This window comes from Saccopteryx bilineata, chromosome 2 (genome assembly GCF_036850765.1).
Source record: "Saccopteryx bilineata isolate mSacBil1 chromosome 2, mSacBil1_pri_phased_curated, whole genome shotgun sequence".
Taxonomy (NCBI): Eukaryota; Metazoa; Chordata; class Mammalia; order Chiroptera; family Emballonuridae; genus Saccopteryx; species Saccopteryx bilineata.
The window spans coordinates 138,202,156-138,229,850 of record NC_089491.1 but is presented as its reverse complement, the minus strand read 5'-3'; the positions used below and the strand labels follow the sequence as shown (position 1 = coordinate 138,229,850).

Here is a 27,695-nt window from a genome sequence, read left to right as displayed (position 1 = left end):
TCTGGCAACCACCAATCTGTTCTCTGTACCTATTAAAATTTTCTTTAATGTGTGTGTGTATTAGATCCCACATATAAGAGAGATTACATGTCTTTTTCTGTCTAACTTATTTCACTTAGCATAATACCCTTGAGATCCATCTATGTTGTCAGAAATGGCAAGATTTCATTCTTCTTTATGGGTGAATAATATTACATTTCATTTATCCATTCATCCATTGACAGACTCAGGTTGTTTCTGTATCTTGGTTCTTATAAATAATGCTGCAGCACACTTGAAAAGATATCTTTTCAAATTAATGTGTTTTTTTTCTGCAGATAAATACTCTAGGTATACTGGATCATATGATGGTTTCATTGTTAATTTCTAAAGAACATCTTTAAAAAGTAACATTTTTTTCTTTGATTTAATCTACAGTCTGGTCTCAATATGGTATGGAAATACCTGAAAACTCCTACCTCAGAAGTTTTAACTTGAAATTTTAAATATCAGTCTCCCAGAAGTAGTGATAGTTGATACCATCACACAGTGTCCCACAGCCAAGTGAGTAGATGTAATGTCTTCAGTGTCTTTAAAACTTTGTAATAAAAATATCTGCTGAAATAACTTGGTGAGCAGGAATGTTCAATGAATCAAAAACTCATTTTCTTTACCATCCCCAACTCTTACTGTTAAATCATAAGAAGGCATCCTTATTAAGGCAGTTTAAAGACTTTCACGTGCTCAAAATTACCTGGGGAGTTTGCTATAAATGGAATCTTAAAATCTTAATGCTGACTTTTGATTTAATGAGTTATGTCTGGAATTCTGCATTTTAAATGCACATGCCATGACCTAGAGCATATTATACTGAATGAAATAAGTCAGACCGCAAAGGACAAATACTGCATGATTTCACTTATATGGTGAGTCTAAAAAGCAAAGATTCATAGATACAGAGAACAGACTGATGGTTGGTTTGCCAGAGGGTAGGGGTGTTGGGGGCTGGGTGAAAAAGTTAAAGAAATTAAATAAAAATTGGTAGTCACAAAATAGTCATAGGATGTAGAGTTCAGCATAGGAAATATAGTAAATAATATTGCAATATGTATGTATGGTGCCAGGTGGGTACTTGAAATAGCAAAACAAAATTTAATAAAGTATATGATTGTCTAACCACTATGCTGTACACCTGAAATGAATACAAAATAATATTGAATGTAAACTATACCTTTAAAAAATTTTTTTAAAGGAGGAATTGATTTCACACACAGGTGGTATATAAAACTGAGACTCGTGTGCCCTGGCCGGTTGGCTCAGTGGTAGAGCGTCGGCCTGGCGTGCAGGAGTCCCAGGTTCGATTCCCGGCCAGGGCACACAGGAGAAGTGCCCATCTGCTTCTCCACCCTTCCCCTCTCCTTCCTCTCTATCTCTCTCTTCCCCTCCCACAGCCAAGGCTCCATTGGAGCAAAGATGGCCCGGGCACTGAGGATGGCTCCGTGGTCTCTGCCTCAGGTGCTAGAATGGCTCTGGTAGTGACAGAGCGATGACCCGGATGGGCAGAGCATCGCCCCCTGGTGGGCATGCCGGGTAGATCCTGGTCAGGCGCATGCAGGAGTCTGTCTGACTGCCTCCCCGTTTCCAGCTTCAAAAAAATACAAAAAAAATAAAAATAAAAATAAAATAAAACTGAGACTTGTGGACATAGATAAAAGTGAAGTGGTTACCAGGGGGAAAGGGATGTGGGGTGGTGGATGGAAGAGGGGGCAGGAGGAAGAGTGTAAAGAGGGACAAATATAAGGTGATGGAAAATGATTTGACTTTGGGTGATGGGTATACAACACAACCAACAGTTCAAATGCTATAGAAATGTTTACCTGAAACTTATGTACTCATATTAATCAATGTCACTGTTTTAAAATTAATTATCTAAATAACAATTAAAGGAGGAATTGAGGGGTAAAGATAATGGTAAGGTGAGATCAAAGGACAGGGAAAATTGTAACAGCAAAGCCTATAGGCTTTCTAGGGTTTGTGGGAGTATTGGTATCTGGACACCAGAGGAACTATCCTGGAAAGAAGGATCATGTAACTGGATATTAAAATCTCCAAGATTTATGACGGGATTAATTCTAAAGACGTGATAGTCGATCCGGAGCTAAACTCTCAGGACTGAGGAAGAATGACCAAGCCTGCAACTGTTCGCTGAGGACGGCATGTGAGCGCTAGGAAACTCAAAGCCTAGGAAGGAGCAAGGCGCAGGCCTCTTTTCAGGGGCTGAACTCCCATTTCCCGAGCAGAGATTATGTTGTCTCTTCTGTAATTTACTAGCCCCCTAATCTAAATCCCAAAAACTTATTTAAAAGAGTAAGTAAAATGAAAGCAAAATGTGCTAAATATTTTTATTTTATAAAAATTTAGTTGATGCTTCTGTGAACTTTTATTAATTAAAGAAACTGAGTTTATCTTATCAGGTCGAGACACTTTCTAGTTTTATATGCAACAGGATAGCCAACGGAGTTCTACCCGCAAAACCTCGAACATGATTTGGAAAGAAAACTGTAATATGTGTACTTTTTATGATTTATATATGATTGTTTATATTGTGTTGGCAGACATAGCAGAGACTATATTTTGTGTATTTACTGGGAACTTAATAAATTACTTGCCTGATTAAGAGAAAAATAAAAATAAATAAGTGCTCATACCAGATTTAATACATGTGGTCCCTAGACATAGAGTAAGTATAACTTTCAGAATAGCTTCCAGTAACCATTATATAAACATATAATACATTGTTCTATATTATGATTGTAATAGAATATGTAGAATTATTGACTTAAGTCATCATGAGTTTTAACTGTCAGAGGAATACTGCATCATTTTACTTAATGTTATGAAGGCAAGAAGGTAGATACTTTTTTTTTTTTTTTTTGTATTTTTCTGAAGCTGGAAATGGGGAGGCAGTCAGACAGACTCCCGCATGTGCCTGACCGGGATCCACCCAGCACGCCCACCAGGGGGCAATGCTCTGCTCATCTGGGGCATTGCTCTGTTGCAACCAGAGCCATTCTAGCACCTGAAGCAGAGGCCACAGAGCCATCCTCAGCGCCCAGGCCAACTTTGCTCTAATGGAGCCTTGGCTGCAGGAGGGGAAGAGAGAGACAGAGAGGAAGGAGAGGGGGAGGGGTGGAGAAGCAGATGGGTGCTTCTCCTGTGTGCCCTGGCCGGGAATCGAACCTGGGACTCCTGCACGCCAGGCTGACACTCTGCCACTGAGCCAACCAGCCAGGGCCAAGAAGGTAGATACTTTAAAGTTTTTGAGAAACCTGCATTTTCTAGGAATTCAAGGTAATAAAGATTTTAATGTAGATAAGAAATGTAAAAGAATATATTTTTAGTCATTTAAAAAAATATGGCTTGTTAAAGTGGTATCTAGTCTCACACTCCCTTTTTTATGACAAGTACTGTCACAGACAACCTGGTCATAGGAAGGCATTACCTCTCAAACGTGGGCAACAGTGATTTGGTGCCGGTGAACGCCATGCACACTCACCCCGGCTTCAGTTTCCTCCTAATGATGATCTATCCTTGTTGCATCTGGAAAAAACTGTCAACTAGGTCAGTATAAATAACTCTTCTTCGTATTTCAGACTTTTCCATATAGGAGTTTTATTCTTTCATCTTGCTTGGAAGAGCTGTGTGTACTTTTGAAGTGAAGTCATTATTTCAGAACTTTCTTATATTCTAAGATATTTTCTCTAAAAGCTGGAGGACTTGCATAAACATTTTCCTTTCATGTGGTTTTAATTAATGAAGGTCTAGGGAAGATGTGAAAGAAATACATTTTAATGTTGTTCTATTTATTCTTCTGAGACCTGTTATATCTTCTAAAGTTAACCCAAAGACTTAGAACAGGAATTTGAACAATCAGATGTTCAATTTTCTGTACCTTCATGATTTAGTAAAAATTTGTCCCTTTTTTAAGGTTGTTTTTTTTTTTTTTTTTTGAACCAAAGCTGCTGTGCAAGTGCTGATCTAGCTCTGTTTCCTAGTAGCCATGCAACCTTGGCAGGTAATGTAACTGTTCTGAGTCTCAGCTTTATCATTTGTAGAGAGAGAATAATAGTAACCCACCTACCTACTTAGCACAGGTGAACATTTGTGAGAAAGTCTATGTGGGGAAATGTAACTACGGTGCCACGCCTTCACTCCAGCTCTCCCTGTGTTCCTGCATGCCCCAGCTCTGCTCTGCCAACAACCTCTCCTCGCTGTGCCTGTCTTTTCAATGCATCCCTCCTGCAAACCTGCAGTCCAGGTTCAGTTCACCATTTGCTTTTTTCTGCTTTTATAACTGCGTCAGTGGGCGCATCTCTCACAGTGCTTCCTACTTAACCTTAGCTGTGCATTATAATCCCTTAGGTTGCTTAAACAAAACAAAACAAGACAAGACAAGACAGAACAAAACTATAGTCCATGATGCATTTTGGATCAATTACAATCTGAGGAGTGGAGATCTGACATCAGTGTTTTTTGTTCCTTCTCTTTATTCGTATTTTAAAATTTATTTTAATCAGACTTTTTATGTTGAGATTATTGTAGATTCATGTGCAGTTGTAAGAAAAATAGAGGCACCAAAGTGCTTTTTATCTAGTTTTCAACAATGGGAACATCTTGCAAGATACTGACATTGCACAGCAAAGATACAGAATATTTCTAATGCCACAAGAATCCATACTGTTTCCCATTTATATTTAATAAATCATGGTACATTGCTCTGGATCCTGTGTGCTGTTAAAAAGGAATGATGGGGCAGATCTATATGTAATGATATAAATGATATAACTGTAATCTAGTAAATGAAGAAAGAGTGGCCCTGGTCAGTTGGCTCAGTGGTAGAGCGTCGGCCTGGCATGCAGGAGTCCCGGGTTCGATTCCCGGCCAGGGCACACAGGAGAAGCACCCATCTGCTTCTCCACCCCTCCCCCTCTCCTTTCTCTCTCTCTCTCTCTCTTCCCCTCCCACAGCCAAGGCTCCATTGGAGCAAAGTTGGCCCAGGTGCTGAGGATGGCTCCATGGCCTCTGCCTCAGGCGCTAGAATGGCTCTGGTAGCGACAGAGTGATGCCCCAGATGGGCAGAGCATCACCCCCTGGTGGGCATGCCAGGTGGATCCCGGTCGGGCGCATGTGGGAGTCTGTCTGACTGCCTCCCTGTTTCCAACTTCAGAAAAATACAAAAAAAAAAAAAGAAAGAGCAAAGAAAAAAAAAAAAACGACCAGTTAAAAAATATGTTTATAGAGGGAGACTGCTTTATTTTAGCTTCAGGAAATTTGGCAGGAAATGATGTAATAGACCAATGACGACCTGTGAAGGCAGCACAACATGAGATTTAGAGTTAGTTGGTACACATGCAGAGAGATAAGGAGGACAAGAAGGCATGAGTTATAAGGAGATTTTTGTGATTTTATTAGGAAATAGCAGTAAAAATAAAGGACAAATCATTTTAAAAATGGCCTAGGATAGCCTGACCTGTGGTGGCACAGTGGATAAAGCATCAACCTGGAAATGCTGAGGTCACTGGTTTGAAACCCTGGCCTTGCCTAGTCAAGGCACATATGGGAGTTGATGCTTCCTACTCCTCCCCCCTTCTCTCTCGCTGTCTCTCTCTCTCTTCTCTCTCTCTCTCTCTCTCCCTCTCTCTCTCCTTTCTAAAAATGAATAAATAAAATAAATTAAAAATTAAAAAAGAAAAAAAAATGAAAAAAAAGTGGCCTAGGATATACAGTACCTAGTATGCTGAAGCATTTAAGTATGTAAACATCTAGATAAGAATGCACCAGCATGGGAAATGAACCAGCATGGGAAAACTGACATAGGAACACTACATTCAGTGTGTTGTGTGTAGTATATACACACACAGGCATACATACAAATCCACAATATTTATGTACACACAGGTTTTGGTAATAAGAAAAAGTGTGAATGTTTAAATGTATAATGTAAAAATATAGTTTAGTATGCCTTTATAAGATATAAAATACTTAATAGCTATAAAAATATGTAAAAGGTTTAAATGTCCACAAAATGTGTATAGTTGAAGAAAGGTGATAATTATGCTCTCTTCCACTGTTGTCTCAAATTCAACAACGTGATATCTTGGAGGCACATTGACAATAGGGCAGGCACATGTGAAAACCTGGCTGTGAAGGGAAAGCAGGAGCCCCACATCTCTGGGTAAGGAGTGTGTCTCTGTTGTCCTAGGAGGGTATGGAATTACCAGGCACAGTGATAACATGACAACTGGGCTAGTCTCTTCTGAAGTAATTATTAGATGTCATATTCTGGAAGACTTGTTTATTAAATTACAGAGTTTAAGAAAAAGGTGCTATAGGTCAAAGTAGGTATTTCTAGAGTCATAACTGAAAAGCAAACAATGTTAATATCAAACCAATGTACTAAACGATATTTGCCTTTTTCATTCTCCTCTTTCTCATTAAGAGACTTTGTATCTCCAATCTGTTTGCTCAGAAAGACAATAAGATAAATTTACTTTCCAAATGTATGACTGCTGGATAGGGACTAACTGAACCACATTGTGAGTATATTAACTACATCTTCCAAGATTAGATCCATACAGATATGTGTGAAGTCTGAGTCTACTGTCTTATTAATTTTAAAATAATCTGTATTTTAATGAAGAATGACAGTAGAAAAAGTCTTTTTTCATAATGGACCGAAAGGTGACTGCTTGGGTTTTAAGCCATCATATTTATTGATGTTAGTTTATTAATACTGGTTTATTGATTGTAAAACTTGTGTTGGAGAATATCTAGTAGTTTTATTACCTAATAAGTATTTGTGTGTCTCATGTATATGTAATACTTTCTATTTGTACTGTGAACATACACACAATTGTTTTTATAATAGTACACCACTACTGTGAAAACCCATACTGGAGATATGAGCCTATTCCCAAAGATATGAGACATTTTTCTGAAATAATAGGCTGGGTAAAAGTGGTAACTGTGTGTAAAGATTATATGAAATAACTAGTTTGTATAAAGATCAAATCCATGACTCTGGTCTTACTTTCATTGTATTCTACAACTTAATTAACAAGTTACAAATATCCAATAAACTAAAGACTAAATCACAATGCAATTTCAGTTGTCAGCTTCCAGATAGTGTCAGTGTTTAAACATAATGCCTGTTAAGCAAAAGTAAAAAAAAAAAAAAAATGAGAGCACCTGAAAGCAATGGAATAAAGATCTAACATGTAAAATGTGAATTGTATTGTTTGCTTTATCAACAACTGATTTTGATCTAAACTTTGTCTTTTTCCTTCTATAAAATATTCTTCTATCTTAGGACTGTACTAAAGGCAAAAGACCCTGCATAAAATTTTGGTTGTTTCTGTTGTTAAAGCCACTTTGGAGTAATAATAACAATTTTTTTTTAAACAAATCACCTAACAGTATCATTATATTGCTGATAGGAAAAAAAATGAAAGGGATTTAACCTTTGAAAGTTATCTATAATATAGGGCTATTTTTTTTTTTTTTTTTTTGTCATTTAAAATCATTTGCCTGTGCAGCAGAGAGAGGGCCATTGATCAATAGTACATCTTGTTGGAACTACTGCAGACTGGATATTAAAACATCAATATGTGTAAAGGGGCCACAGGATCATCCTCATGTGTGGTAATTCAAGACTGCATTGATGAATGTAGGAGTTTTCTTCTTAGTATGCCTTGCGAATGGGTATTTGCTGACAATAAAGATGTATAAATGCATGGTAGTCATAAAATAAAAAGTGGGAATCAGAACATTGCTATGTTGATGTGCGATAATTGTTAATTTGATACTTGAAGTAACTCAGTTCTCAGAAGAAATTATTCATTCATTTACTTAGTTGAATGATGTGAAATTGATGATATCCAACATTTGTGACCTTAAAAATGATAATTTCTTATGGTTTGACTTTGTAGCTGACTAGATAGCTCAAAGTACCTACTTGTACTTGCATTAAAGATGTAAAGATGGTTTTATGTAATTCAAAACTATCATTTAGCTTTCTGCATGGCGCACTTTATTGTCAGTATTGAATGGATTTATACTCAAGGATCTTTTAGTCTCTCCTTGAAAATACAGAGTTTGATCTGATTCAGATATCTGTAACATTAGCCAACTGTCTGAGTGACTTTGGTTCCTGTGTTGTTGTGAACAGAAATCAGAGATGGGAGTGTAACCTATGTACTGTCTGATCATCCTCTGCAGTTGGGGTTAGCCTCAGCCATGGATTATGCAGCCAAGAGAACTTCTCTTTTTCCTGGTTGCAGGGAGATTCTGGAGGACCACTGCTGTGCGCCCAGGATGGGCAGTACAAACTTATAGGTATAGTGAGCTGGGGAAGCAGTAACTGTCATCCCACCACACCGTTCTTCACCAGAATTTCTGCCTACAGGGATTGGATCACATTTGTCACTGAAAGAGAAGCATGATCACTGAGACAGTAGCAAAGTGGGATTGTTATAAACAGGAAAGAAAACACATAACAATATACTTAAAAAATAAGTCTCTTATCAGTTCCAAAAAACTTTAATGCCACTTACTCCAACCTGTGTATTGAGGAACTTGGATTTGGTGTGTTTCATAACATTCAGTATTAAACTTTGTCACAGAAAATTAATATTATTTCTTTATGCCTCCTGGAAATTTATAATCTGAAATGTCATTAAGTTCATATCTAGTGTAGCATGTATATGTCATAGTTTAATACCATAATATACACTTTTACAATTTTTTCTAGTTTGGTAAACATTGCAAGACATGAAGGAAAACATTATTCAGTCTATAAAATTATTAATTTTATTTACACAGAATAATACCCTGCACACAGATCGGAAAGACCCCTATAAGTTTCACAATTTTAATGAGCAATGGACATTTAAGAAATTATTTATTAGGCTTATCCCTTGATTTTTTAAATTTTTAGATAAAATTTTAGGATATTTCAATAGTTTACCAAACTATTTACCTGTACTGCTTTCTCTAAGCTGTAGCCAAGAATTAGGGAGCAAGTAACTAAGTCCAAGATATTAATCTTACTCAATGCTCTTCTTAAAGGTGAGGGAAGTAGAAATAAATAAACTTGAAGTTGATTTAAAAATTTTGGACTAATCTTGACAGGAAACTCTGGAAATAAAGTTGCATAATGGAAACGATTTTTCTTGATATTCTAGGATAGTATCAATATAGTAAAATTTAATATTTCAATAAATTTTAACTCACCAAATAAAAGGGCAATTTAGTGTTGTTGTCAGTATTTCTTTGCCACTGCCAGCTATCTTACTTTACGTAAATCATTTAAGTGACTCAATTTCCTTTTTATGAAACAGGTAGATAATGTTAATACCTTACATTGTTAAATGAGATAGACAAGTAAAGCATTTAAAACAGCTCTTACTGGAAAAACAAAAAACAACAGTGCTTCTTTGTACAAGCATTAGTCATCATCATACCTTTGTAAGACTATGTTGGTCAATCAATCAGAAAATTAAAATCTCAATGTCTGATTGGAAAATCTGATAACAGATGTGTTTTCTTTCCAAAATTCCCGCTATTACTTTTTATAGTGTGGAATAATAGGAAAAGATAAATGAAGTATTAATTTTTCTCAAGAAATATTTGAGTGCATAATAGGGATTGGCAATATAAGGGTGAGAAAGACAGATGTGCTTTCTTAAGGAGTATACTATCTGGAAGACAAGCATTGAACAAAAAATTAAAAGCGTTACCTATGTCTGGAAGAGGAAATTTAAAAATTCTTTTCAGAAGAAAATAAGAAGGCAAAAGCAGAGAACATGGTGCAGTTTGAGGAGTGATATGCATTCCAATAAATTAAAAAAAAAAATCTGCCTAGCAAAATTCAGGCAACTTCTATAACTTTGAGAGAGAACAATAAAATGATTGTTACTGTTTTAAGTCACTACATTTTGGGGTGATCTGTTATACAAAAATATGTGACCAAAATAGTGGTTTTAGAGTGATTGGCATGTTAGAAAGATATAAACTTTGCTTAAGGGAAAAAAAAGATTGTAAATTATAAATTCTGCACCCAAGTCTTTGATCATTAATGATGTACAGTATGAGCAGAGAGAGATTCGTTCTGTGGTCTCTAAGTGTCAGTCAGAAGGTAATATATCCCTTCTCGGGAAAGGTGATTCCTTACTGGCCACGTGGTTACACTCAAAGTTTCAACCTCTGTTGTGTTTAGTCACGCCCCTTTCATCTTGACCACGCCTCTTGATTCACAAAGCGTTTCGTCAGCAAAGAGCATATCGCGAGAACTCTTACATTGTCTCCCCTCCAATGTTTTCAGCAGTGGTAGTCGCTTTTGTTCTCGCGATATTTCCAGGAAAACGGGATCCCCGGCGACCCGGGCTTCTGTGAAACATGGCGGCTGGCTGTGATCGAAACACAAGGTAAGATACTGAAACCCTGCTGGGTGCTGTTCTCTCGATTGTTCCAGCGCTGTTCCGGGCGTGAATGTAGTTAAGGGGGCTGAGAGCGTGTCATGGAGTTGGCTCCCTGTCTTCATCTCTCTGTGAGAGATCGGCCGGACTGGGAAGCCGCCCCACTTCCCCCGGGGGCGTTACTGGCAGGACCCTGGGCAGCGCTATGCCTGGGAGCTCCCTCTCCCGCGCTCGGGTTCTCTGCGCTCTCTGGAACTTGAAGGAGTTCAGGTGCTTCCTCGACAGCTGCTGACCTGACCCATTGCTTCTCACAGTGCGCGATGCCTTGGTGGCTCTCCCGTCCGCAGGCGAGGAGGGTCCCGCGTTGCGAAGACCAGACGGGTCGTGTCCCGATCCTCCCGGTGTCTGGCTCCGCACCATCATTCAGACAAATAACAAATTCTCGGCAGCAAGTTGCTCCCTCTTTTTTTATATAGACTTAGGTTTTGGCCTCGCCGGAGGGAGAGTTTCGCACCTCGCTTGGAAAAATGAGAAAGGGGCAGGGCAGGGTGAGATGTTACCGGAGAGACAGGTCCGAATGTCATTACTTTTCTTAAACCTTCGAGGATTAAGAAACCCTTGGAAGGTAATTTGTCAACTCGCAGAGGATAGCCTTGGGTAAAGGTAATATATAGAGGTGAAGGATCATTATTTGACAAAACACGTTTAAGTAACTTATGTTTAGGATTTGATGCCCTCGAGACAACGGAAAGTTACATAATATCTGTTAAAATGTTGCAAGACTGGCTCTCAGAAGCAATTAAAAATACAGTTTAAAACAGTGTTTTTTCATCTGTTTGAAGTTGTACTTAAGTATTTCAAGTAATTGCTTAGCCTGATACATTGAACCTTATAAATATGATACATTGAACCTTATAAATATGTAGCCTTATAAAATCAGGCTTGTTCACTGAAGAATTCAGGACGGATACTGGCTTACCTAATTTATTGATCGCTTTAAAGAATACTGGTTTACCAATTCTCTTAGAGGAAAAACATGAAAAAAAATAAATGCCATGGTTTTGGGGGGAGGGATGAGGAGGAGTTTCTTTCTTTCTTTCTTTTTTTTTTTTTTTTGAGAATAAAGTTTACCACACAACTGAGTATGGTAATAATAGCTCAAGGGTACAAATCATAAAAATAGATCAAGCTTCAAAGATCTCTCACAGGAAATCAGGCCGAGTAGGAACAACTACAACAACAAAAAAGAATTAGAAAAAAAAATATTTTGGGAAGACTAGTGATATAATAGGAAGAAACAATGAAACTTATTTTTAACAGAAGTTACTGTCAGGCAATCGCTCCCTGCTCCTAATATTAGTTAAATTTTCCAGTATTCTAATTCTGTCTCATAAGTTTAACACTGGTCAAATTAACAAGGCACTCAGAGCAATAGTACTGATCTAGATTATAGTAAGACTACATGGAACAGTAGAAAGAAGGAATTTTTACCAAGAGAAGAAGATAACAACAACAAAAAAGCAAGTGGAATTTGGAATTTAAAGACATAATAACCATATAAAATGAAGAGTTTCATTAATTTGGGGGTCAAAAAGAAATTTTTCTTAAAAAACATCTTCTTCAATCTGTATTTTGACTTAAGTACCAAGGCAACATTTGTGAGTAACCATACAAGTTAGAAAAATTTTTGGCCATGGCCAGTTGTCTCAGCAATAGAGCATCAATCTGGCATGAGGAAGTCCCAGGTTCGGCTCTGGCCAGGGCACACAGGAGAAGGGCCCATCTGCTTTTCCACTCCTCCCCCTCTCGCTTCTCTCTTTCTCTTCTCTGTCTTCTCCTGCAGCCATGGCTCGACTGGAGCAAGTTGGCCCCTGGTGCCAAGGATAAGTCCATGGCCTCCGTCTCTGGAGGTAAGAGATTGGTTGCTGAGCAATGCCCTAGATGGGCAGAGCATCATCCCCTAGTGGACTTGCTGGGTGGATCCCAGTTGGGGTGCATGAGGAGTCTGTCTCTCTGCCTCCCTGCATCTACTTAATAATAATAATAATAATAATAATAATAATAAATTTTAATAACAAGCTAACACATAATGAATGTTAATTGTATGCCAGGCATTGTTAAGTGCTTTGCGTGCTTTAACTCATTTAATCTTCACCAACCACCACATTAGTAAGGCATTATTATTACTCCCATTTTACAGATAAGAAAACTAAGGCATAAAAGATTGACCCCGACCTGGAAATGCTGAGGTCGCCGGTTCGAAACCCTGGGCTTGTCTGGTCAAGGCCACATATGGGAGTTGATGCTTCCAGCTCCTCCCCCCCTTCTCTCTCTGTCTCTCCTCTCTCTCTCTCCCCGTCTCTCCCTATCCTCTCTAAAAAAATGAATAAGTAAAAAAAAAAAAAAGATTGACCCATTCTCCTTGCTTTGGGAGACATTTATTCTAGTGTAAATAATATTTCATGTTTCCTTGACCTTTCCTTACCATTCTTTATACTTTAATTTTGTACATTTTTATTGAGTAGTTACTGTAGTCAATCCATTTTTTAAGGAGGATTATATTTGTATTTGCCCCTGGTTTACATTGCTACTGGGCACTTACTAATTGTGTTATCACTTTGCGGTCTCTTAACTTTTATTTTGTCAATTTATATCATCCTTAGTCTATTCTTGTTATTAACTAATCTCATATGTATAAATATATTCTCTCACTTTCCCTAAAGACTTTTTTTTTTTTTTTTTTTTTTTTTATTTTTCTGAAGCTGGAAACGGGGAGAGACAGTCAGACAGACTCCCGCATGCGCCCGACCGGGATCCACCCGGCCCGCCCACCAGGGGCGATGCTCTGCCCCTCTGGGGCGTCGCTCTGCCGGGACCAGAGCCAAAGCCACTGCCACTCTAGCGCCTGGGGCAGCGGCCAAGGAGCCATCCCCAGCGCCCGGGCCATCTTTGCTCCAATGAAGCCTTGGCTGTGGGAGGGGAAGAGAGACAGAGAGGAAGGGGGGAGGGGTGGAGAAGCAAATGGGCGCTTCTCCTATGTGCCCTGGCCGGGAATCGAACCCGGGTCCCCCGCATGCCAGGCCGACGCTCTACCGCTGAGCCAACCAGCCAGGGCTCCCTAAAGACTTTACACGATTCTCAAACATCCTACAAATCTTTGCATTTCTTTTGAGAATTAGAAACAAATATTTATTAAATTACTTGTTTTTTTTAATCTTGAATAAAAACTGCGAGGTAACCATTATATTCCTCTTCCTCCATTTAAAATAAAATGATAATAGAGGATTCTGGGACCTTGAGAGTCTTTCCAGGTTTGTCACACAGCTAATAAGTGCCTAGATTGCAATCCAAATTTTTCAAAACTCTCATTATACTCTCTTATTTGTCTTCCAAGTAAACCTTTTTTAATCACTTAGAATGTTATTAGATTTATTTGAATTATATTATGCTAAATAATTTTTAGAAAATAACATCAACTAAGTCTGTTTTAAAGTAAAAAAATAGGTACTTCTTTTGGATATCTAGGTGTTTGTAAACTAAAACTAAACTATTATTAAAAATATTTTTATTGGTAAATATTTTAATGCAATATAATGAAGTAATTTAAAATTATGAGTAAGTTGTAATTTTGCTTTTTGTTTCTGAAGGTCAGTGATGGCCTGGATAATATTTGTTCTGTCTTCTTTCTCATTCTTATTAAAGGATTGCATTATTTTTATAGGGCTACTGTAACAAATTGCTGTAAACTGGGTGGCTTAAAAAATAGAAATTTATTCTTTCACAGTTCTGGAGACTTGCAGACTGAAGTCACGGTGTCAGCAGAGCCATTCTCCCTTTGCCTGGGAAAGAATTATTCTGTGCTGTCTCTAGCATCTGGGCAGTCTTTGGCATTCTTTGGCTTGTAGAGGCATCTATTCTCCGCGTGTGTTTTCACATGGCATCCTAACCTATGTGTTTGCTTGTCTTCCCAGGGCTTATTCTTTCTTTTTTCTTTTTTCTTCTTTCTTTATTTGACACTTTGTAGATTCGCTTCACATAGCTTAATAACGACAGTAGTGATTGGATTTGGGGCTAGTCTAACCCACTATGATCTCATTTTAACTACTTCTTCAAAGACCCAGCTATTTCTAAATAAGACTCATTCATAGGTACTGGGGTTAGGATTTCAATGTATTTTTTTGAGGGACCCAGGACAACCTACAGCATATCTGTATGTATTAACCAGTTAAATATTTCTCATATTGCCAATTATATTTTAAAAATAGAAGTTAGCTCATAAAACTTGAGTAGCAGGAGATAAATTCTGTCTCCATTTTTTTTTTTTTTTTGAGAAATAAACTTAATTGAACAGACGGACTAAAAAGTGACATGAATTTTCTATTTTAATTTTGGCAAAGCGTCTGATAGTCTCATATTTAAATGAATACAAGGATAAAATAGGGGCTAATTGCCATACTTAGATTGAGTTTGATGGTGTGTGTCTGTTCAGCATGAAGGGTGATTTCTTTTTTCTTATGCAGTTTTTTAAAGTATTGTCTTAGTCTCAACTCTTATCAATGACTTTGAATTTTTTGTTTGTTTACTTTATTTATTTTTCATTATATATGTGACAGTTTAGGAGAGAAATCAGAGAAAACAGATGTGGTACTGGATATTGTCAAAATATGAAGAGCAGCACCAGCCAGTGGGCAAAGGAATCTAGTACAGTGGCTCCTAAATGTTTAAATTTTGTGGAGCAGTAGTACAAAACATATATAGACAAATAAAGGAAGAGCGGCTGGGTTTGAGGACTGACATGGAATTGCAGCTTTTACTTTTACTAAAGGAGGACATCTTAGAACAAACAAAAGAACACCTTTGTTTTCGACTTTTATCATTTCATAATAGAAAAACATTTTGATTTCTAGAAACCACTGATTAAAAGAGTATTTCTAAATGCATTTTTGAAAATGGCCGATTAAGCTGGATGGAGAGGCAGATAGGGTGGAAATGGGAGCAATAGAGCTGGATAACTGAGAAGAGTCCAAGAGATTGAGAACACGGGTGAAATGAAGAGCAGATTCTGGCCTAGTCAGGCAGTTGAAGAGCTGGAAGGATAATTGCTTCTGCTTAGAGAGGAAAATTAATGTCTTGGATTTTAGAGATGGAGCAGTTTTAAAAACGAAGGAGCCAAAACATGGCCTTGCTTGTATGAGGCTTTGCATAAAATTAAGATCGAGGTTACTACAATAGATCTGTTATGTTTACACGGTAAGGGGGTTATAATTGTGAATGGACACCATAGGGTGAGTGTCATCAAGTCCTGAGTTTCAAAGGATGGTGATGGAATGGGGAAGAAGCAAAGCATATTAGGTGATCCAGGTGTTGAAGTCATTAAGGAATTTTTTTAAACCTTTTACTTTTTTATTGAGTTTATTGGGGTGACATTGGTTAATAAAATTAAATAGGTTTCGCCCTGCCTGGATAGCTCAGTTGATTAGAGCATCATCCCAAAGTGCAGAGGTTGCCGGTTTGATCCCCAGTTGGGAAACCCCAGTTGGGGCACGTGCAGGAGCTGATCAGTGTTTCTGTCTCTCTCTCCCTCTCTCTCACTCCCCCTTCCTCTCTCACTCAAATCAATAAATAAACATTAAAAAAATTAAATAAGTTTCAGATGTACAAGTCTATAAAACATCACCTGAATATTATATTGTTTGTTCACCTCTCCAAAGTCAAGTCTTCCATCGCCTTTTAAACCCACTGGAAATTATAAATATATCCAGATGGAAAGAATGATAATAAGTACTAAAATGAGAGTGTATACTATGGTTTGGAGCATGGACTCTGGTGCCAGGCTGCTTAGAATCAAATCCATGTTCTACCACCTACTGAGTGCCCTTTCAAAAATTATTTGACTTTTTTGTGCCTCAGTATCCCTATCTATAATGAGAGAGAAATAGTATATATTTCATAGAGATGTTTAGAGGATTAATGAATTAATATGTAAAGTGCTTCAAATAATATCTAGCACACAATATGAATTTTATGTAGTATATGTGTTATTAGAAGATAGACTTGAAAAAGGAAGAGGTGGTTGAGAAATCATGAATAAACAAGCTACTTTTTTTACCCTTTGAGTCTCAAAAATAAAGTAAGGATTTAAAGGGAATTAACACCAGTTGAATGTCAAGTTGAGAGCAGGTTGGAGGATTTTTATTTATTTATTTATTTTTGTGTGTGTGAGAGACAGAGAGAGAGATGCGAGGGGGACAGATAGGGACAGACAGGCAGGAAGGGAGAGAGATAAGAAGCATCAATTCTTCGTTGCAGCTCCTTAGTCTCCTTAGTTGTTCATTGATTGCTTTCTCATATGTGCCTTGACGAGGGTCTCCAGCAGACTGAGTGACTCCTTGCTCAATCCAGTGACCTTGGGCTCAAGCTGGCGACCTAGGGCTTCAAGCCAGTGACCATGAGCTCAAGCCAGCGACCGAGGGGTCATGTCTGTGATCCCACACTCAAAGCAGCAACCCCGCGCTCAAGCCAGTGAACCCGCACTCAAGCTTGTGAGCCCCTGCTCAAGCCATCGACATCGGGGTTTCGAACCTGGGTCCTCTGTGTCCCAGTCCGACGCTCTGTCCACTGTGCCACCATCTAGTCAGGCAGGTTGGAGGATTGTTTTAAGAAAAACTAGGAGTTAGGCTCTGGCCGGTTGGCTCAGTAGTATATAGCTTTGGCCTGGCGTGCAGGAGTCCCAGGTTCAATTCCCGGCCAAGGCACACAGGAGAAGTGCCCATCTGCTTCTCCACCCCTCCCCCACTCCTTCCTCTCTGTCTCTCTCTTCCCCTCCCGCAGCCAAGGCTCCATTGGAGCAAAGTTGGCCCGGGCGCTGAGGATGGCTCTGTGGCCTCTGCCTCAGGCTCTAGAATGGCTCTGGTTGCAACAGAGCGACGCCCCAGATGGGCAGAGCATCGCCCCCTGGTGGGCATGCCAGGTGGATCCCGGTGGGGTGCATGTGGGAGTCTGTCTGACTGCCTCCCCGTTTCCAACTTCAGAAAAATACAAAAAAACAAACAAAAAAACAAACAAACTATGAGTTATTGGATAACTTGTTCATATCAGAGCAGTGACTCTGTAGAACAGAGTGGCAAGTATTGCAGTTGCATTGAGTTTCTTGGATGTAGGTTAGTGCTGAACTAACAGGAATGGGACAGGAGTAGCAGTAGAGTAACAAGGTACTCCATTCTAGAGTAGATATCATGGAAAAGAGGAACTGAAGAAACTAGAGGCTGAGAAGTAACCAGGTGTGACATACTAGCTAGACTTTTAAGGGAGGAGTGCTGAATAGGCTGTACGAATTGTTAGAGGCTTTGTAAAACTAACTTTTACATATCTTTATACTTATATAATTTAAAGAGAGCATTTATAAAGCTTGTAAAATTATAGAAAATTTAGGAAGTAGAATTCAGTTGTTCAACAGTGCTACCTACTATGTCCCAAATACTCTTCTAGATGCTTGCGATGGGCTGTAGTGAACAGAAACTCCTTCAGAAAAAAACAGAAAACTCCTTCTCTTTGTGGATCTTATATTTTTATATATTGACTTAACTAAGAATGACACTTTGTTTTGATTGGAAAGCTGTGCAATAATAGTTTTTTCTGGAGAAATTTCCCACCTTCTTTTTTTCCTTCTATAAGTGTTTATGAAATACCTACTGTGCCAGGCACTAGAGATACAAAGATCAAGTTAGACATGGTTCCTGCTGTAACATTACAGTGGAGAAAACAAAATTAAGCAATTAGAAACAGTGTTCTAGGAGCACATACTATAACTACTGTTTGAGGTCATAGAAGGTTTTTCCACCCCTCAAAAGAGGGATGGCTAGACTGAGACCAAAGAAAGAGTAAGTAGGAGTCAGCCAAATGTAGAAGTGGAGGGGAGGAAGAAAGGGCATTTCTGTCTGAGTTAACAACATGTGTTAAGGGACTAGCCTGACCTGTGGTGGCGCAGTGAATAAAGTGTTGACCTGGAACCTGAGGTCACCAGTTCAAAACCCTGGGCTGGCCTGGTCAAGGCACATATGGGAGTTGATGCTTCTTTCTCCTCCTCCTTTCTCTCTCTCACTCTCACTCTCTCTTCTCTAAAATGAATAAATAAATAAAAATTTAAAAAACAAAAATAAAAATAAACGTGTTAAGGGACTAGAAAGTGATTTATATAGTTTGGCTTGAATTTAGACTTTGAAAGGTTGGGTGTGAAGAGAGGTGAGTAAGCAAGCAGGACCTGGTTTGTGAGGGTGTTGTAAACATTGTTAGGATAGATTACAAAGTCTTCAAATGTAATGGGAACAAAGCTATACAAAAATTTTAAAAGGAAATGTGTATGATCACTTTTATGTATTAAAAATATTATCAGTTGTCATATGGAAAGCGAATTGAAAGGCTAAAGGTTGTCAAAGCAATGCAACCTATTGTGGCAGTTGGGATCAGCGTCCTCGTAATGAACTTCTCAGGGAGCCTGGAAAAGAGAAGACAGATTTGAGAGAAACTTAGGAAGAACTCAAGTTTAAGAATGTAACCCGTGTTTCTGGCTCGTGGTTTTGGGGCACATGGTGCCATCATTAACTAAGATAAGGATACACAGAAACAAGTTTGGTAGGGTGAATTCATTTTTGGACTTACTGAGTCTGAATTGTCCTTAGAATGCCCCCAGTAGTATACTATCACTTATGCCAAAGTAGAGACTTTCAAGAAGGAAAGAGAGTGATAGTGTATTCTCATAGGCAGATTAGGTAAAGACAAAGTGTCCATTGTATTTGGCACTAAGGAAGTTGTTCATAACTTCCCTGAGATAAATTTAGTCAAGAAGTGAGTCTGTGCTGACAGAGGAAGTAGTCACTGTAAGAATGGGGACAACTCACTTTTTAAGTTGTCTATAGGTGTGTAGGCAGAGATTAATAGTTGGAGTTGGACTTGAGCTTTAGTGGAGAATTTTGTTTTAAAGATAATTGAACATATATAATATTTAACTCCAGTAGGTAGGAAGCAATGATTAGGGACTGAAAGATTGAAAGAGAATCAATCTTGGTTCAGTTCCACTAAGCAGTACAGAGAATAAAACTGCTTATTCTCTCAGTTGCACCATTTTAAGGAGGAGCAGGAACATGGCTCATACCTAACAAACACTCTCAAGTTTAATTTACAGATAAGAATACCAATTTTATAACTTAACTAGGGATTAGATAGTATTGCCTGTTTTGTCTACATGTTCTTTTTCTTAGAAAAACCATATACATGAGAAGCAAAATTATAATCTGAAGGTCACTTTGTGTGCATGAAATTAGCAGGGGGAGTTAGATATTTTTAATAGCAAATGAAATCAATCTATATATGCATCTAGCTTCATTTTAGGGCTGTGGTTCCCTCAGCAAATGAAATCACTCTATGTATGCATCTAGCTTCACTTTAGGGCTGTGGTTCCCTCATGGATGGATTAGTAGTGTCCCTGGTTAGGGCCTGCTGTCTTTTGGACAGTGTTCACCGTTGCTGCCAGTTTTTACTTCTCAGATTCATCTTTTTCTCTATGAATGCCCTTTCTTTGGTCTATTCTTTCTATATTACCCCACCCATTGGATTTTAGACAAATCTTTGTGCTCTTTTTTTTCTAGAGACATTCCTTTTAGTGGATTCTGCAACTTTTTTATTTATTCTGCAGTTAAGTGTTAATGTTATTAATACAACTTTGTTTGTTTTTTACAGAGACAGAAAGTCAGAGAGAGGGATAGATAGGGACAGACAGACAGGAACGGAGAGAGATGAGAAGCATCAATCATTAGTTTTTCATTGCGACACCTTAGTTGTTCATTGATTGCTCTCTCATATGTGCCTTGACCATGGGGCTACAGCAGACTGAGTAACCCCTTGCTCAAGCCAGTGACCTTGGGTCCAAGCTGGTGAGCTTTGCTCACACCAGATAAACCCACGCTCAAGCTGGCGACCTCGGGGTCCCAGTCCTATGCTCTATCCACTGTGCCACCACCTGGTCAGGCTATTAATACAACTTTGATTTCGGTTTTGCTTTATAGTATCATATAGGAATACCTATAGTATTTCTACAAATCAGTCATAAAAATTATATAAATACTTAAGAATTCAGTTACTTTGGATGTAGTTGTCATACTGATCAAAAAGAATAGCAATTTCCCAATACTTTTATTGTAAAAATGGATAATTTGTAAGTCTAACATTTTGTAAAAAAGATAATTAAAATCCTCCCATAATCTACTTTCAACATTTTTTTCTGTAGACTTTCAATTTGTTTCTTGAATATATTTTCTCTTGTCTCTCATAAAACTGGACCTACACAGCCTTTTATTCTTTTCTTTATGTATTATTTTCTTATCACATTAAATGTATTTTTATAATACTTTTAGTGTTTGCATAGATTCAGAACTTTTAGTTCATCATAATTTATATATATTTATATATTGGATACCACGAGTTTGCTTTTATCTTCAGTAGTTAGAAGTAACAATATGAGAAATATCCCCATGATCCAATTTTTGTGTACAACCCAGATTATTTTATTGAAATACATTCCTAAAAATAAGGTATTTAGTCAAAAGGGGAATGGTAAGTAGTATACTCCCATTAGCAATGTAGGAGCATGGCTATTGTACTTCATTGTTATTTATTAGTGGGAATATATTATTTTATATATTTGTAAAGTTAATAGAAAAATTATTTTGATTTGTATAATTAAGTATGATGAATGTGATTGACTTGCTTTTTACTTTTCTCCTTGTGAATTAATGTGTTTATGTATGTAAAATGCCTTTTATTAGTACTTTTTGTCAGGATGGAGTGGAAAAGGGAGAAATGTCAATTAGTATTTAGCTTTTTTCTCAAGAAATGGGAATATTAAGTTCTTCTAAGGACATGTGTCAGTTATCTAAAAATAAAAAACCTTTTAATCTTTTTAGAGGATACATTTATTCATATTTTATTTCTTAGCATGACTATATGAAAGAAGAAGGTTTTCCTGAAGATGAGGCGACTGAATCGGAAAAAAACCTTAAGTTTGGTGAAAGAGTTGGATGCCTTTCCGAAGGTCCCTGAGAGCTATGTGGAGACTTCAGCCAGTGGGGGTACAGGTGAGTATCAGATCACATGAAAGCTCCTTCACTAAGTGCAGTCTGTGCTCATTTTGTAACTGGTCTGACTCATTTGATGCTTTTTTGCCCTAATTTTATTTTAGATATTCTTTTTGGCATCTAACTCAGTGCATTCGGTCCATTTAGTTGTGTTTATTAAAACTTTACGGAACAAATTAATCCAATTTTACTGTTTTGGTGCTGGTGAATTATGTTTAATTGTACTGATACGATTATTAAGCACAAATATAATTTAACTTGGATTAAATTATTTCATGATCTGAACTGCTTCAGTGCTATTTTGGTTAAGAATAAATCAATTTATAATAAATTCTTAAATTTTACATTACTGGAGAGAGGCAGCTTGGGGTGGTAGCTAGGAGCTTAGACTTTGGAACCAGACTATCTGGATTTAAATCCCACCTCTTCCCCTTCTTAACTACTTGACCTTGAGGAAGTTCATCAATCTGTCTCCGCTTTAGTTTCTTCTTCCATGAAATGGGAATGATATATGTATTTATTTAGAAGCATTGCTATAGTGATTAAATAAGTTAATATTTATAAAATGTACCTGGTACAAGTAGAAAGAAGTATTTGTTAAGTAAAATAAATCAATAATGGAATATAGAAGAAAAATATGGAACTATAGCAATATTTACTATTATTTTTTCCCCATCAGGAGATAATAAAGTAATACGTTTCATGTAAGATTGAAATTTCATTTGGTAAATATGTACTAAGTTGCTTGCTCTTTCTAATCTCTTGTGGTCAACTATTAACAAAAATAGTGCACATTCTTGTTGCGCAGTTCATTCTAAGTGTATTTTTAAAAATATTTTATGATGGTTCTTTCCTTTTTGTTGGATTTTTTAGTTGCTTTTATAAATGAAATATGTTTAGGAGATTCCAAAGTAGATGAAATTTTTATTAGATATTCAGAGATGTATGTTATCTGAGTTTCTGCACACAAATAGTTTTGGTTCTTTGGGATCTAAAATATTAGGCTGATATTTTTTTTAATTGAGCTGCAGGCATGGATGCGTTTTTACTTATAAGGAGACTTTTCAAATTTGTATTGTAAAATGTAGGCTTGCTTTTATTTTGTCTGTGCCACTGCTATATGTAAGAAAGTAAAAGCTTTGCGCCTTGTAATAGTGAAGAAATAAAATGCTTTCTCAATAGTACAAATGTCTGTGTTCACTTTTGTGTTCGTTAAATCTTCTTTTTTGAGCTGCTTTAGAAATTTAAAATTAAATTTATAATGTTTTAAGAAAAACTTTTTATAGTAGTAATTCACATGGTAACCATTAAGGTATTCTTTGATATATTTAATTTCACTTAAAATAGTTTTCTAGTGTTTACTTTTAAAAAAATTGTTTTAATTCTGTTTTTCTTTTTTACTTGATTTCTCAGTTTCTCTGATAGCATTTACCACAATGGCTTTATTAACCATAATGGAATTTTCAGTATATCAAGACACATGGATGAAATATGAATATGAAGTAGACAAGGACTTTTCTAGGTAACTCTTTTTCTTCTTGAAATACCTTTAGGGGGTTGAAATTGTTTTAAAGGTAACGAATCTTTTTTTTTTTTTTTCTTTTTTTTTTTTCTGAAGCTAGAAACGGGGAGAGACAGTCAGACTCCCGCATGCGCCCGACTGGGATCCACCTGGCACGCCCCTAGCTCTGCCCCTCCGGGGCGTTGCTCTGTCGCAACCAGAGCCACTCTAGCGCCTGGGGCAGAGGGCAAGGAGCCATCCCCAGGGCTGGAGGGGAAGAGAGAGACAGAGAGGAAGGAGAGGGGGAGGGGTGGAGAAGCAGATAGGTGCTTCTCCCGTGTGCCCTGGCGAATCGAACCCGGGACTTCTGCACGCCAGGCCGACGCTGTACCACTGAGCCAACCGGCCAGGGCCACGAATCTTTTTTAAAAATGTCTCTTTTATACTTGGTTTATTTTTGTCCTGATAAATTCTCATTAATTGGTATGTTAGGTAAAACATTTTAGAATCATTTGAATACTGGTTAAATTCCACAAGTGAGATTCTCTGATTTAATATGCACTGTATAAAAAGATTAGAAGACCATAATATATATATTTTTAGATGTTGAACTGGTAGGGATTGTTTAGTGTTTGAAAACTATGTATTCTTTAGTTTTTGAAATAGCTTACTGATCTATGTCAGCTGGAAAATCCATTTTTTAAAGATACATTTTATATGCTTATAACTTGATTTTTATAAATTACATCTAAAATAAATTTTACTATAAATAACATCACTTAAAACTTTGAAAATATAGTACCTTAATAAGGAGTATCTTTATTTGTATCAGTTGGATTATTTAATTGATTGAAGATAACAGCTTTCTATTATGCAGATAATACTAGATAGGGAAGACCTTTACTTTTCAATTTGAGTCCCAGCTCTGCCATTTATTAGCTATGTGACTTTTAGGGAAGTTACTAAATCTAATCTGCATGTGCTTCAGTTTCTTTTTCTATTAAAAGGGGGTAATAATTATAGTATCTTCCTCATGATGCTAGTGAGAAGTAAGTCAACATTTGTAAATTGCTGTGCTTCAGTAAGTCACACAACTGCCTTCTTTGGGCCTCAGTTTCTTCATCTATAACATGAGTATTATTCTTGATAACATAGGTTTTTAAGGAATATGTTATTTTACTAATTTTGTTTGCATTTATCACCAATGAAGCACTTTAATTTTTCTAAATGGAGTCGTACATAGTTCACCTCATAAGAAGAGTAGGAATGCCCAGAAGCCTGTCTGCTTGATTTTATCCTCTGGTCTGCTTGGTCTTACCCTCTGGGCCCTACAGCGTCTCCTGGACCTAACTCCAGGGTTATTTGGAGCACGCTTTGAACTCTAGACAACTTGAAGAATCTGAAGCTTAAAAAAAATCTATTGAAGCTCTAAAAATTCCTATTAAAACTAGATATAAATTATTAGAGTGAAAAATGTTTTGATAAGGTAGCACAGGACAAAACTGATATTGATTGTATTCATTCTGTTATTCATGGTGTGAATTAATTTTAATATTTGAAAATTAATTCATTTGGACTCATCATTTGAAAATAAATAATCTAATTTGAACCTTTCAAGAAGGCCATGCAAAACTAAGCATTGTAGGTTTTTTCCTGGCAATTTGGTTGCAATTATTGAGTCACACAGACCTAGTTTCTAATATGCCATTTTAGTGGTTATATGATCGTAAGCCAGGCATTTATACTGCCATGAACACCACTGTCCTGTTGACAAAACTGTCAAACTAATCACTTAATAGGTCTGTGGTAAAGAATAAAGAAGATATTTGTAGAGAATCAGGCATAGTGCCTTATGTATTTAAATAGAAGAGAAGGACTTGCAATTCCTAACTCTTTATTTTAAAAGTTTTAAAGGAATAGTCTACCTGAGGATTATGTAAACAAAGGTTAAGGCTTAGTGTTCTGAGTTTCTTGGAGTTATTTAATTTAATAAAATTGTGGGTTACTGTATTAAAAACCTGTGAAATCAGAAAGTCTTTTGGAATAATTGCAAAATAGAATTTTTACTTTTAAAGTGCTTTTGTTTTGGCCATAAGAAATGCTATCCAAATTCTAATCGACATAGTGTTTTTAAAATCTAAGTTTTTCATAGAATTGATTTATATTTCTTATGTTTAGTTGATTACTTCATAGGTACTAAAGTTTCCTTTTTATGTTTTAGCAAATTGAGAATCAATATCGATATTACTGTTGCCATGAAGTGTCAGTGTAAGTAGACCTCTTTCTAACTTGTTGACTCCTCATATTGTTAAGGTTCAAACAATTGCTAGTAAAAGGTGCAAACCACTGATTGTGCTTTTCACTATTTTCCTTTACAATATCTTAAAATGCTATTGCAATGCTACTTAATAATGGAAGCTGTTTTTCTCACCAACTTATATTCTTTAAATTTCTTCTCCAGAAAGTGAAGAGATTTAACTTTCACATTTGTATAATTAAAATGAAAGAAATTGGAGGAAATTTTTGTGAATCAGAGTTTTAGTTTACATATATCCTTTCTTTCTTTTTCAATTGGACTACCAGTTTTACACCCACTTTTCAAGAATATCCTGTCTCAAGGTTTCAATTTACCACCCTTTACTTTTACTTTTGCACATTAAAATACAGATCCAAGTATTTTAAGTTAATAGTAATTGCTTTTCTGTTTTCTTTACTTTCTTCACTTGATTATACTGGTAGAAGTGAAAAAATATTATATATTTCAGATAATGTTTGAATCAGCGGTGCTCTCAAAAAATGAATGGTTTTGCATGAAAGTTATCTTTTAAATTACTGCTTGAAAAAGAGACCAAGAATTCAGTAGTTCAGATACAATTTTTTAAAATGTGAAATAGTATTATACAACTAAGGAAATTAATTTTGGGGAGATTTATCTCAGAACAGCTTTAAATCTCTTTTCCTTTTACCTTTATTTTTCCTTATGTTAGTGGTTTTAAGAGAAGGAAATACTTTGTGTCTAAATTATGAGCTAGTAGTGCTAATAGTGACTATATCCTATTTTTCCTTAGTTTAGATGTTTGAATACCATTCGAATTTTAGCCTTTTCAGAATAAACTTTTTCTATTAATATTTAAAAAGTCATCAGTAGTTTTGCCTTAAGACTTCTTTTAATCTCTAAAAAGAATTGTTGTAATTAATATTTTGGTTAGCAGCCACTTAGTACTTGTAATTAGGTTCTTGAGATTTTTTGCAAATCTCTTCTGTTAAGTTTATACTTTTTACTGTGAGATTCTGAGTCATCTTTTTTACTGAGGAAGAAGTAAAAAAAGCATTTTTAATTTTTGAAATAATTTTGTCCAAATCTATCTAATGCTACTGTTTAACTTTCAAATAAACAATATAGGAAAGTGAGTTTTCTTTTATTTTAATTTGTTAGTTTGTATCAGATATAGTTTGGGTCTTAGCATAAACCTCTAACTTTTGTTTTTAATGCAGATGTTGGAGCAGATGTATTGGATTTAGCAGAAACAATGGTTGCATCTGCAGATGGTCTAGTTTATGAACCAGTAAGTTTGATTCCTAGGTTTTAAAAATAATATCTTTTGAGAAATTGTTCCCTTGAAAACAGTTTTGATATTTTCTTTTGGTTTTGTTTCAGGCAGTTTTTGAAATATATTTTCTTAGTTTAAAAGTAATCTATATTCTTTGTAAAAATTTATGGGTGTGGGGAAGTTATATATAATACCAAAACCTTCAGTTAACTGTTGTTAGTGTTTTGAATAAGCCTTTATTTCTGTTTTATAACCTTATTTTATATTTCTTGTTAATCTTTTCTAATAGTTTTTTTTTTCTCTTATCTTAGAGTTGCTATAGTGATGAAAATTCTTTCCCTCTATTGATTTGGAAAGTCTGTGTTCTGTTTGTATTCTACTTCTACCAAATTTATGACTTTAAAAATGTTTGAACTGTATTTTTTTAACATAAGAATGAAGTAGTATCTAAGAGGAAGAATTCATGTGCATTACTTCTTGCTCTCTTTTCACACCTCCATTTCCCAAAGCTAGTGAAATACTGTCATTCTCACTGTTTCGATAGAACAAGTTGTGTGTTATATAATTGAATTACCAGAAATCACCATCACATTACAGAGGCAGGTATTATTAACATGACAGCAAGTCATCACCAGAGAACTCATGCTGAAGAAGCTGCAGAGCATAAAGCACAGAGCTCCCAGCTACTTTGAGTTGCTGATTGCTCTGTTGTCATTGTGGTACATGTTTACCATGCGTTTTGAGTTCTTTTGTTTACCATTGACCTTGTGAACCTTTGTTTAAGCAAAATTGCAAAGCGAAGACTAAAGGTGATGAGGGAGAATTAGGAATAATCTGTAGAGCAAAAAAAAGGAACCTTTATGTCTGTTTTGATTACCAGTTATTTTCAGTTTACAGAAACCAATTGAATTTATGCCTTTGATACATAGTTTTTAACTAGAGATTTCTAAAGAAAAACTTTAGTAACTTTCTTACTGCCATTTTTAACTTTTTACTTCCTAATCCTGTATTCCCACAAAATAAAATTGATTTCACAGTAATTTTGATGAGATTAGGTATC

General features: G+C 36.5%; 1 protein-coding gene across 1 annotated transcript in view; it reads left to right on the top strand.

Annotated features, from left to right (window-relative positions):
• The first annotated feature begins 10,329 nt into the window (after positions 1-10,329).
• The window catches only part of ERGIC2 (ERGIC and golgi 2), a 38,853-nt gene continuing 21,487 nt past the window's right edge, over positions 10,330-27,695 (top strand). The window contains exons 1-5 of the mRNA XM_066258031.1: positions 10,330-10,463; positions 21,444-21,583; positions 22,997-23,105; positions 25,306-25,352; positions 26,580-26,650. Coding sequence (XP_066114128.1) covers positions 21,478-21,583; positions 22,997-23,105; positions 25,306-25,352; positions 26,580-26,650 — 333 coding nt within the window. The 5' untranslated portion in view covers positions 10,330-10,463; positions 21,444-21,477. The remainder of the gene's footprint in view (positions 10,464-21,443; positions 21,584-22,996; positions 23,106-25,305; positions 25,353-26,579; positions 26,651-27,695) is intronic.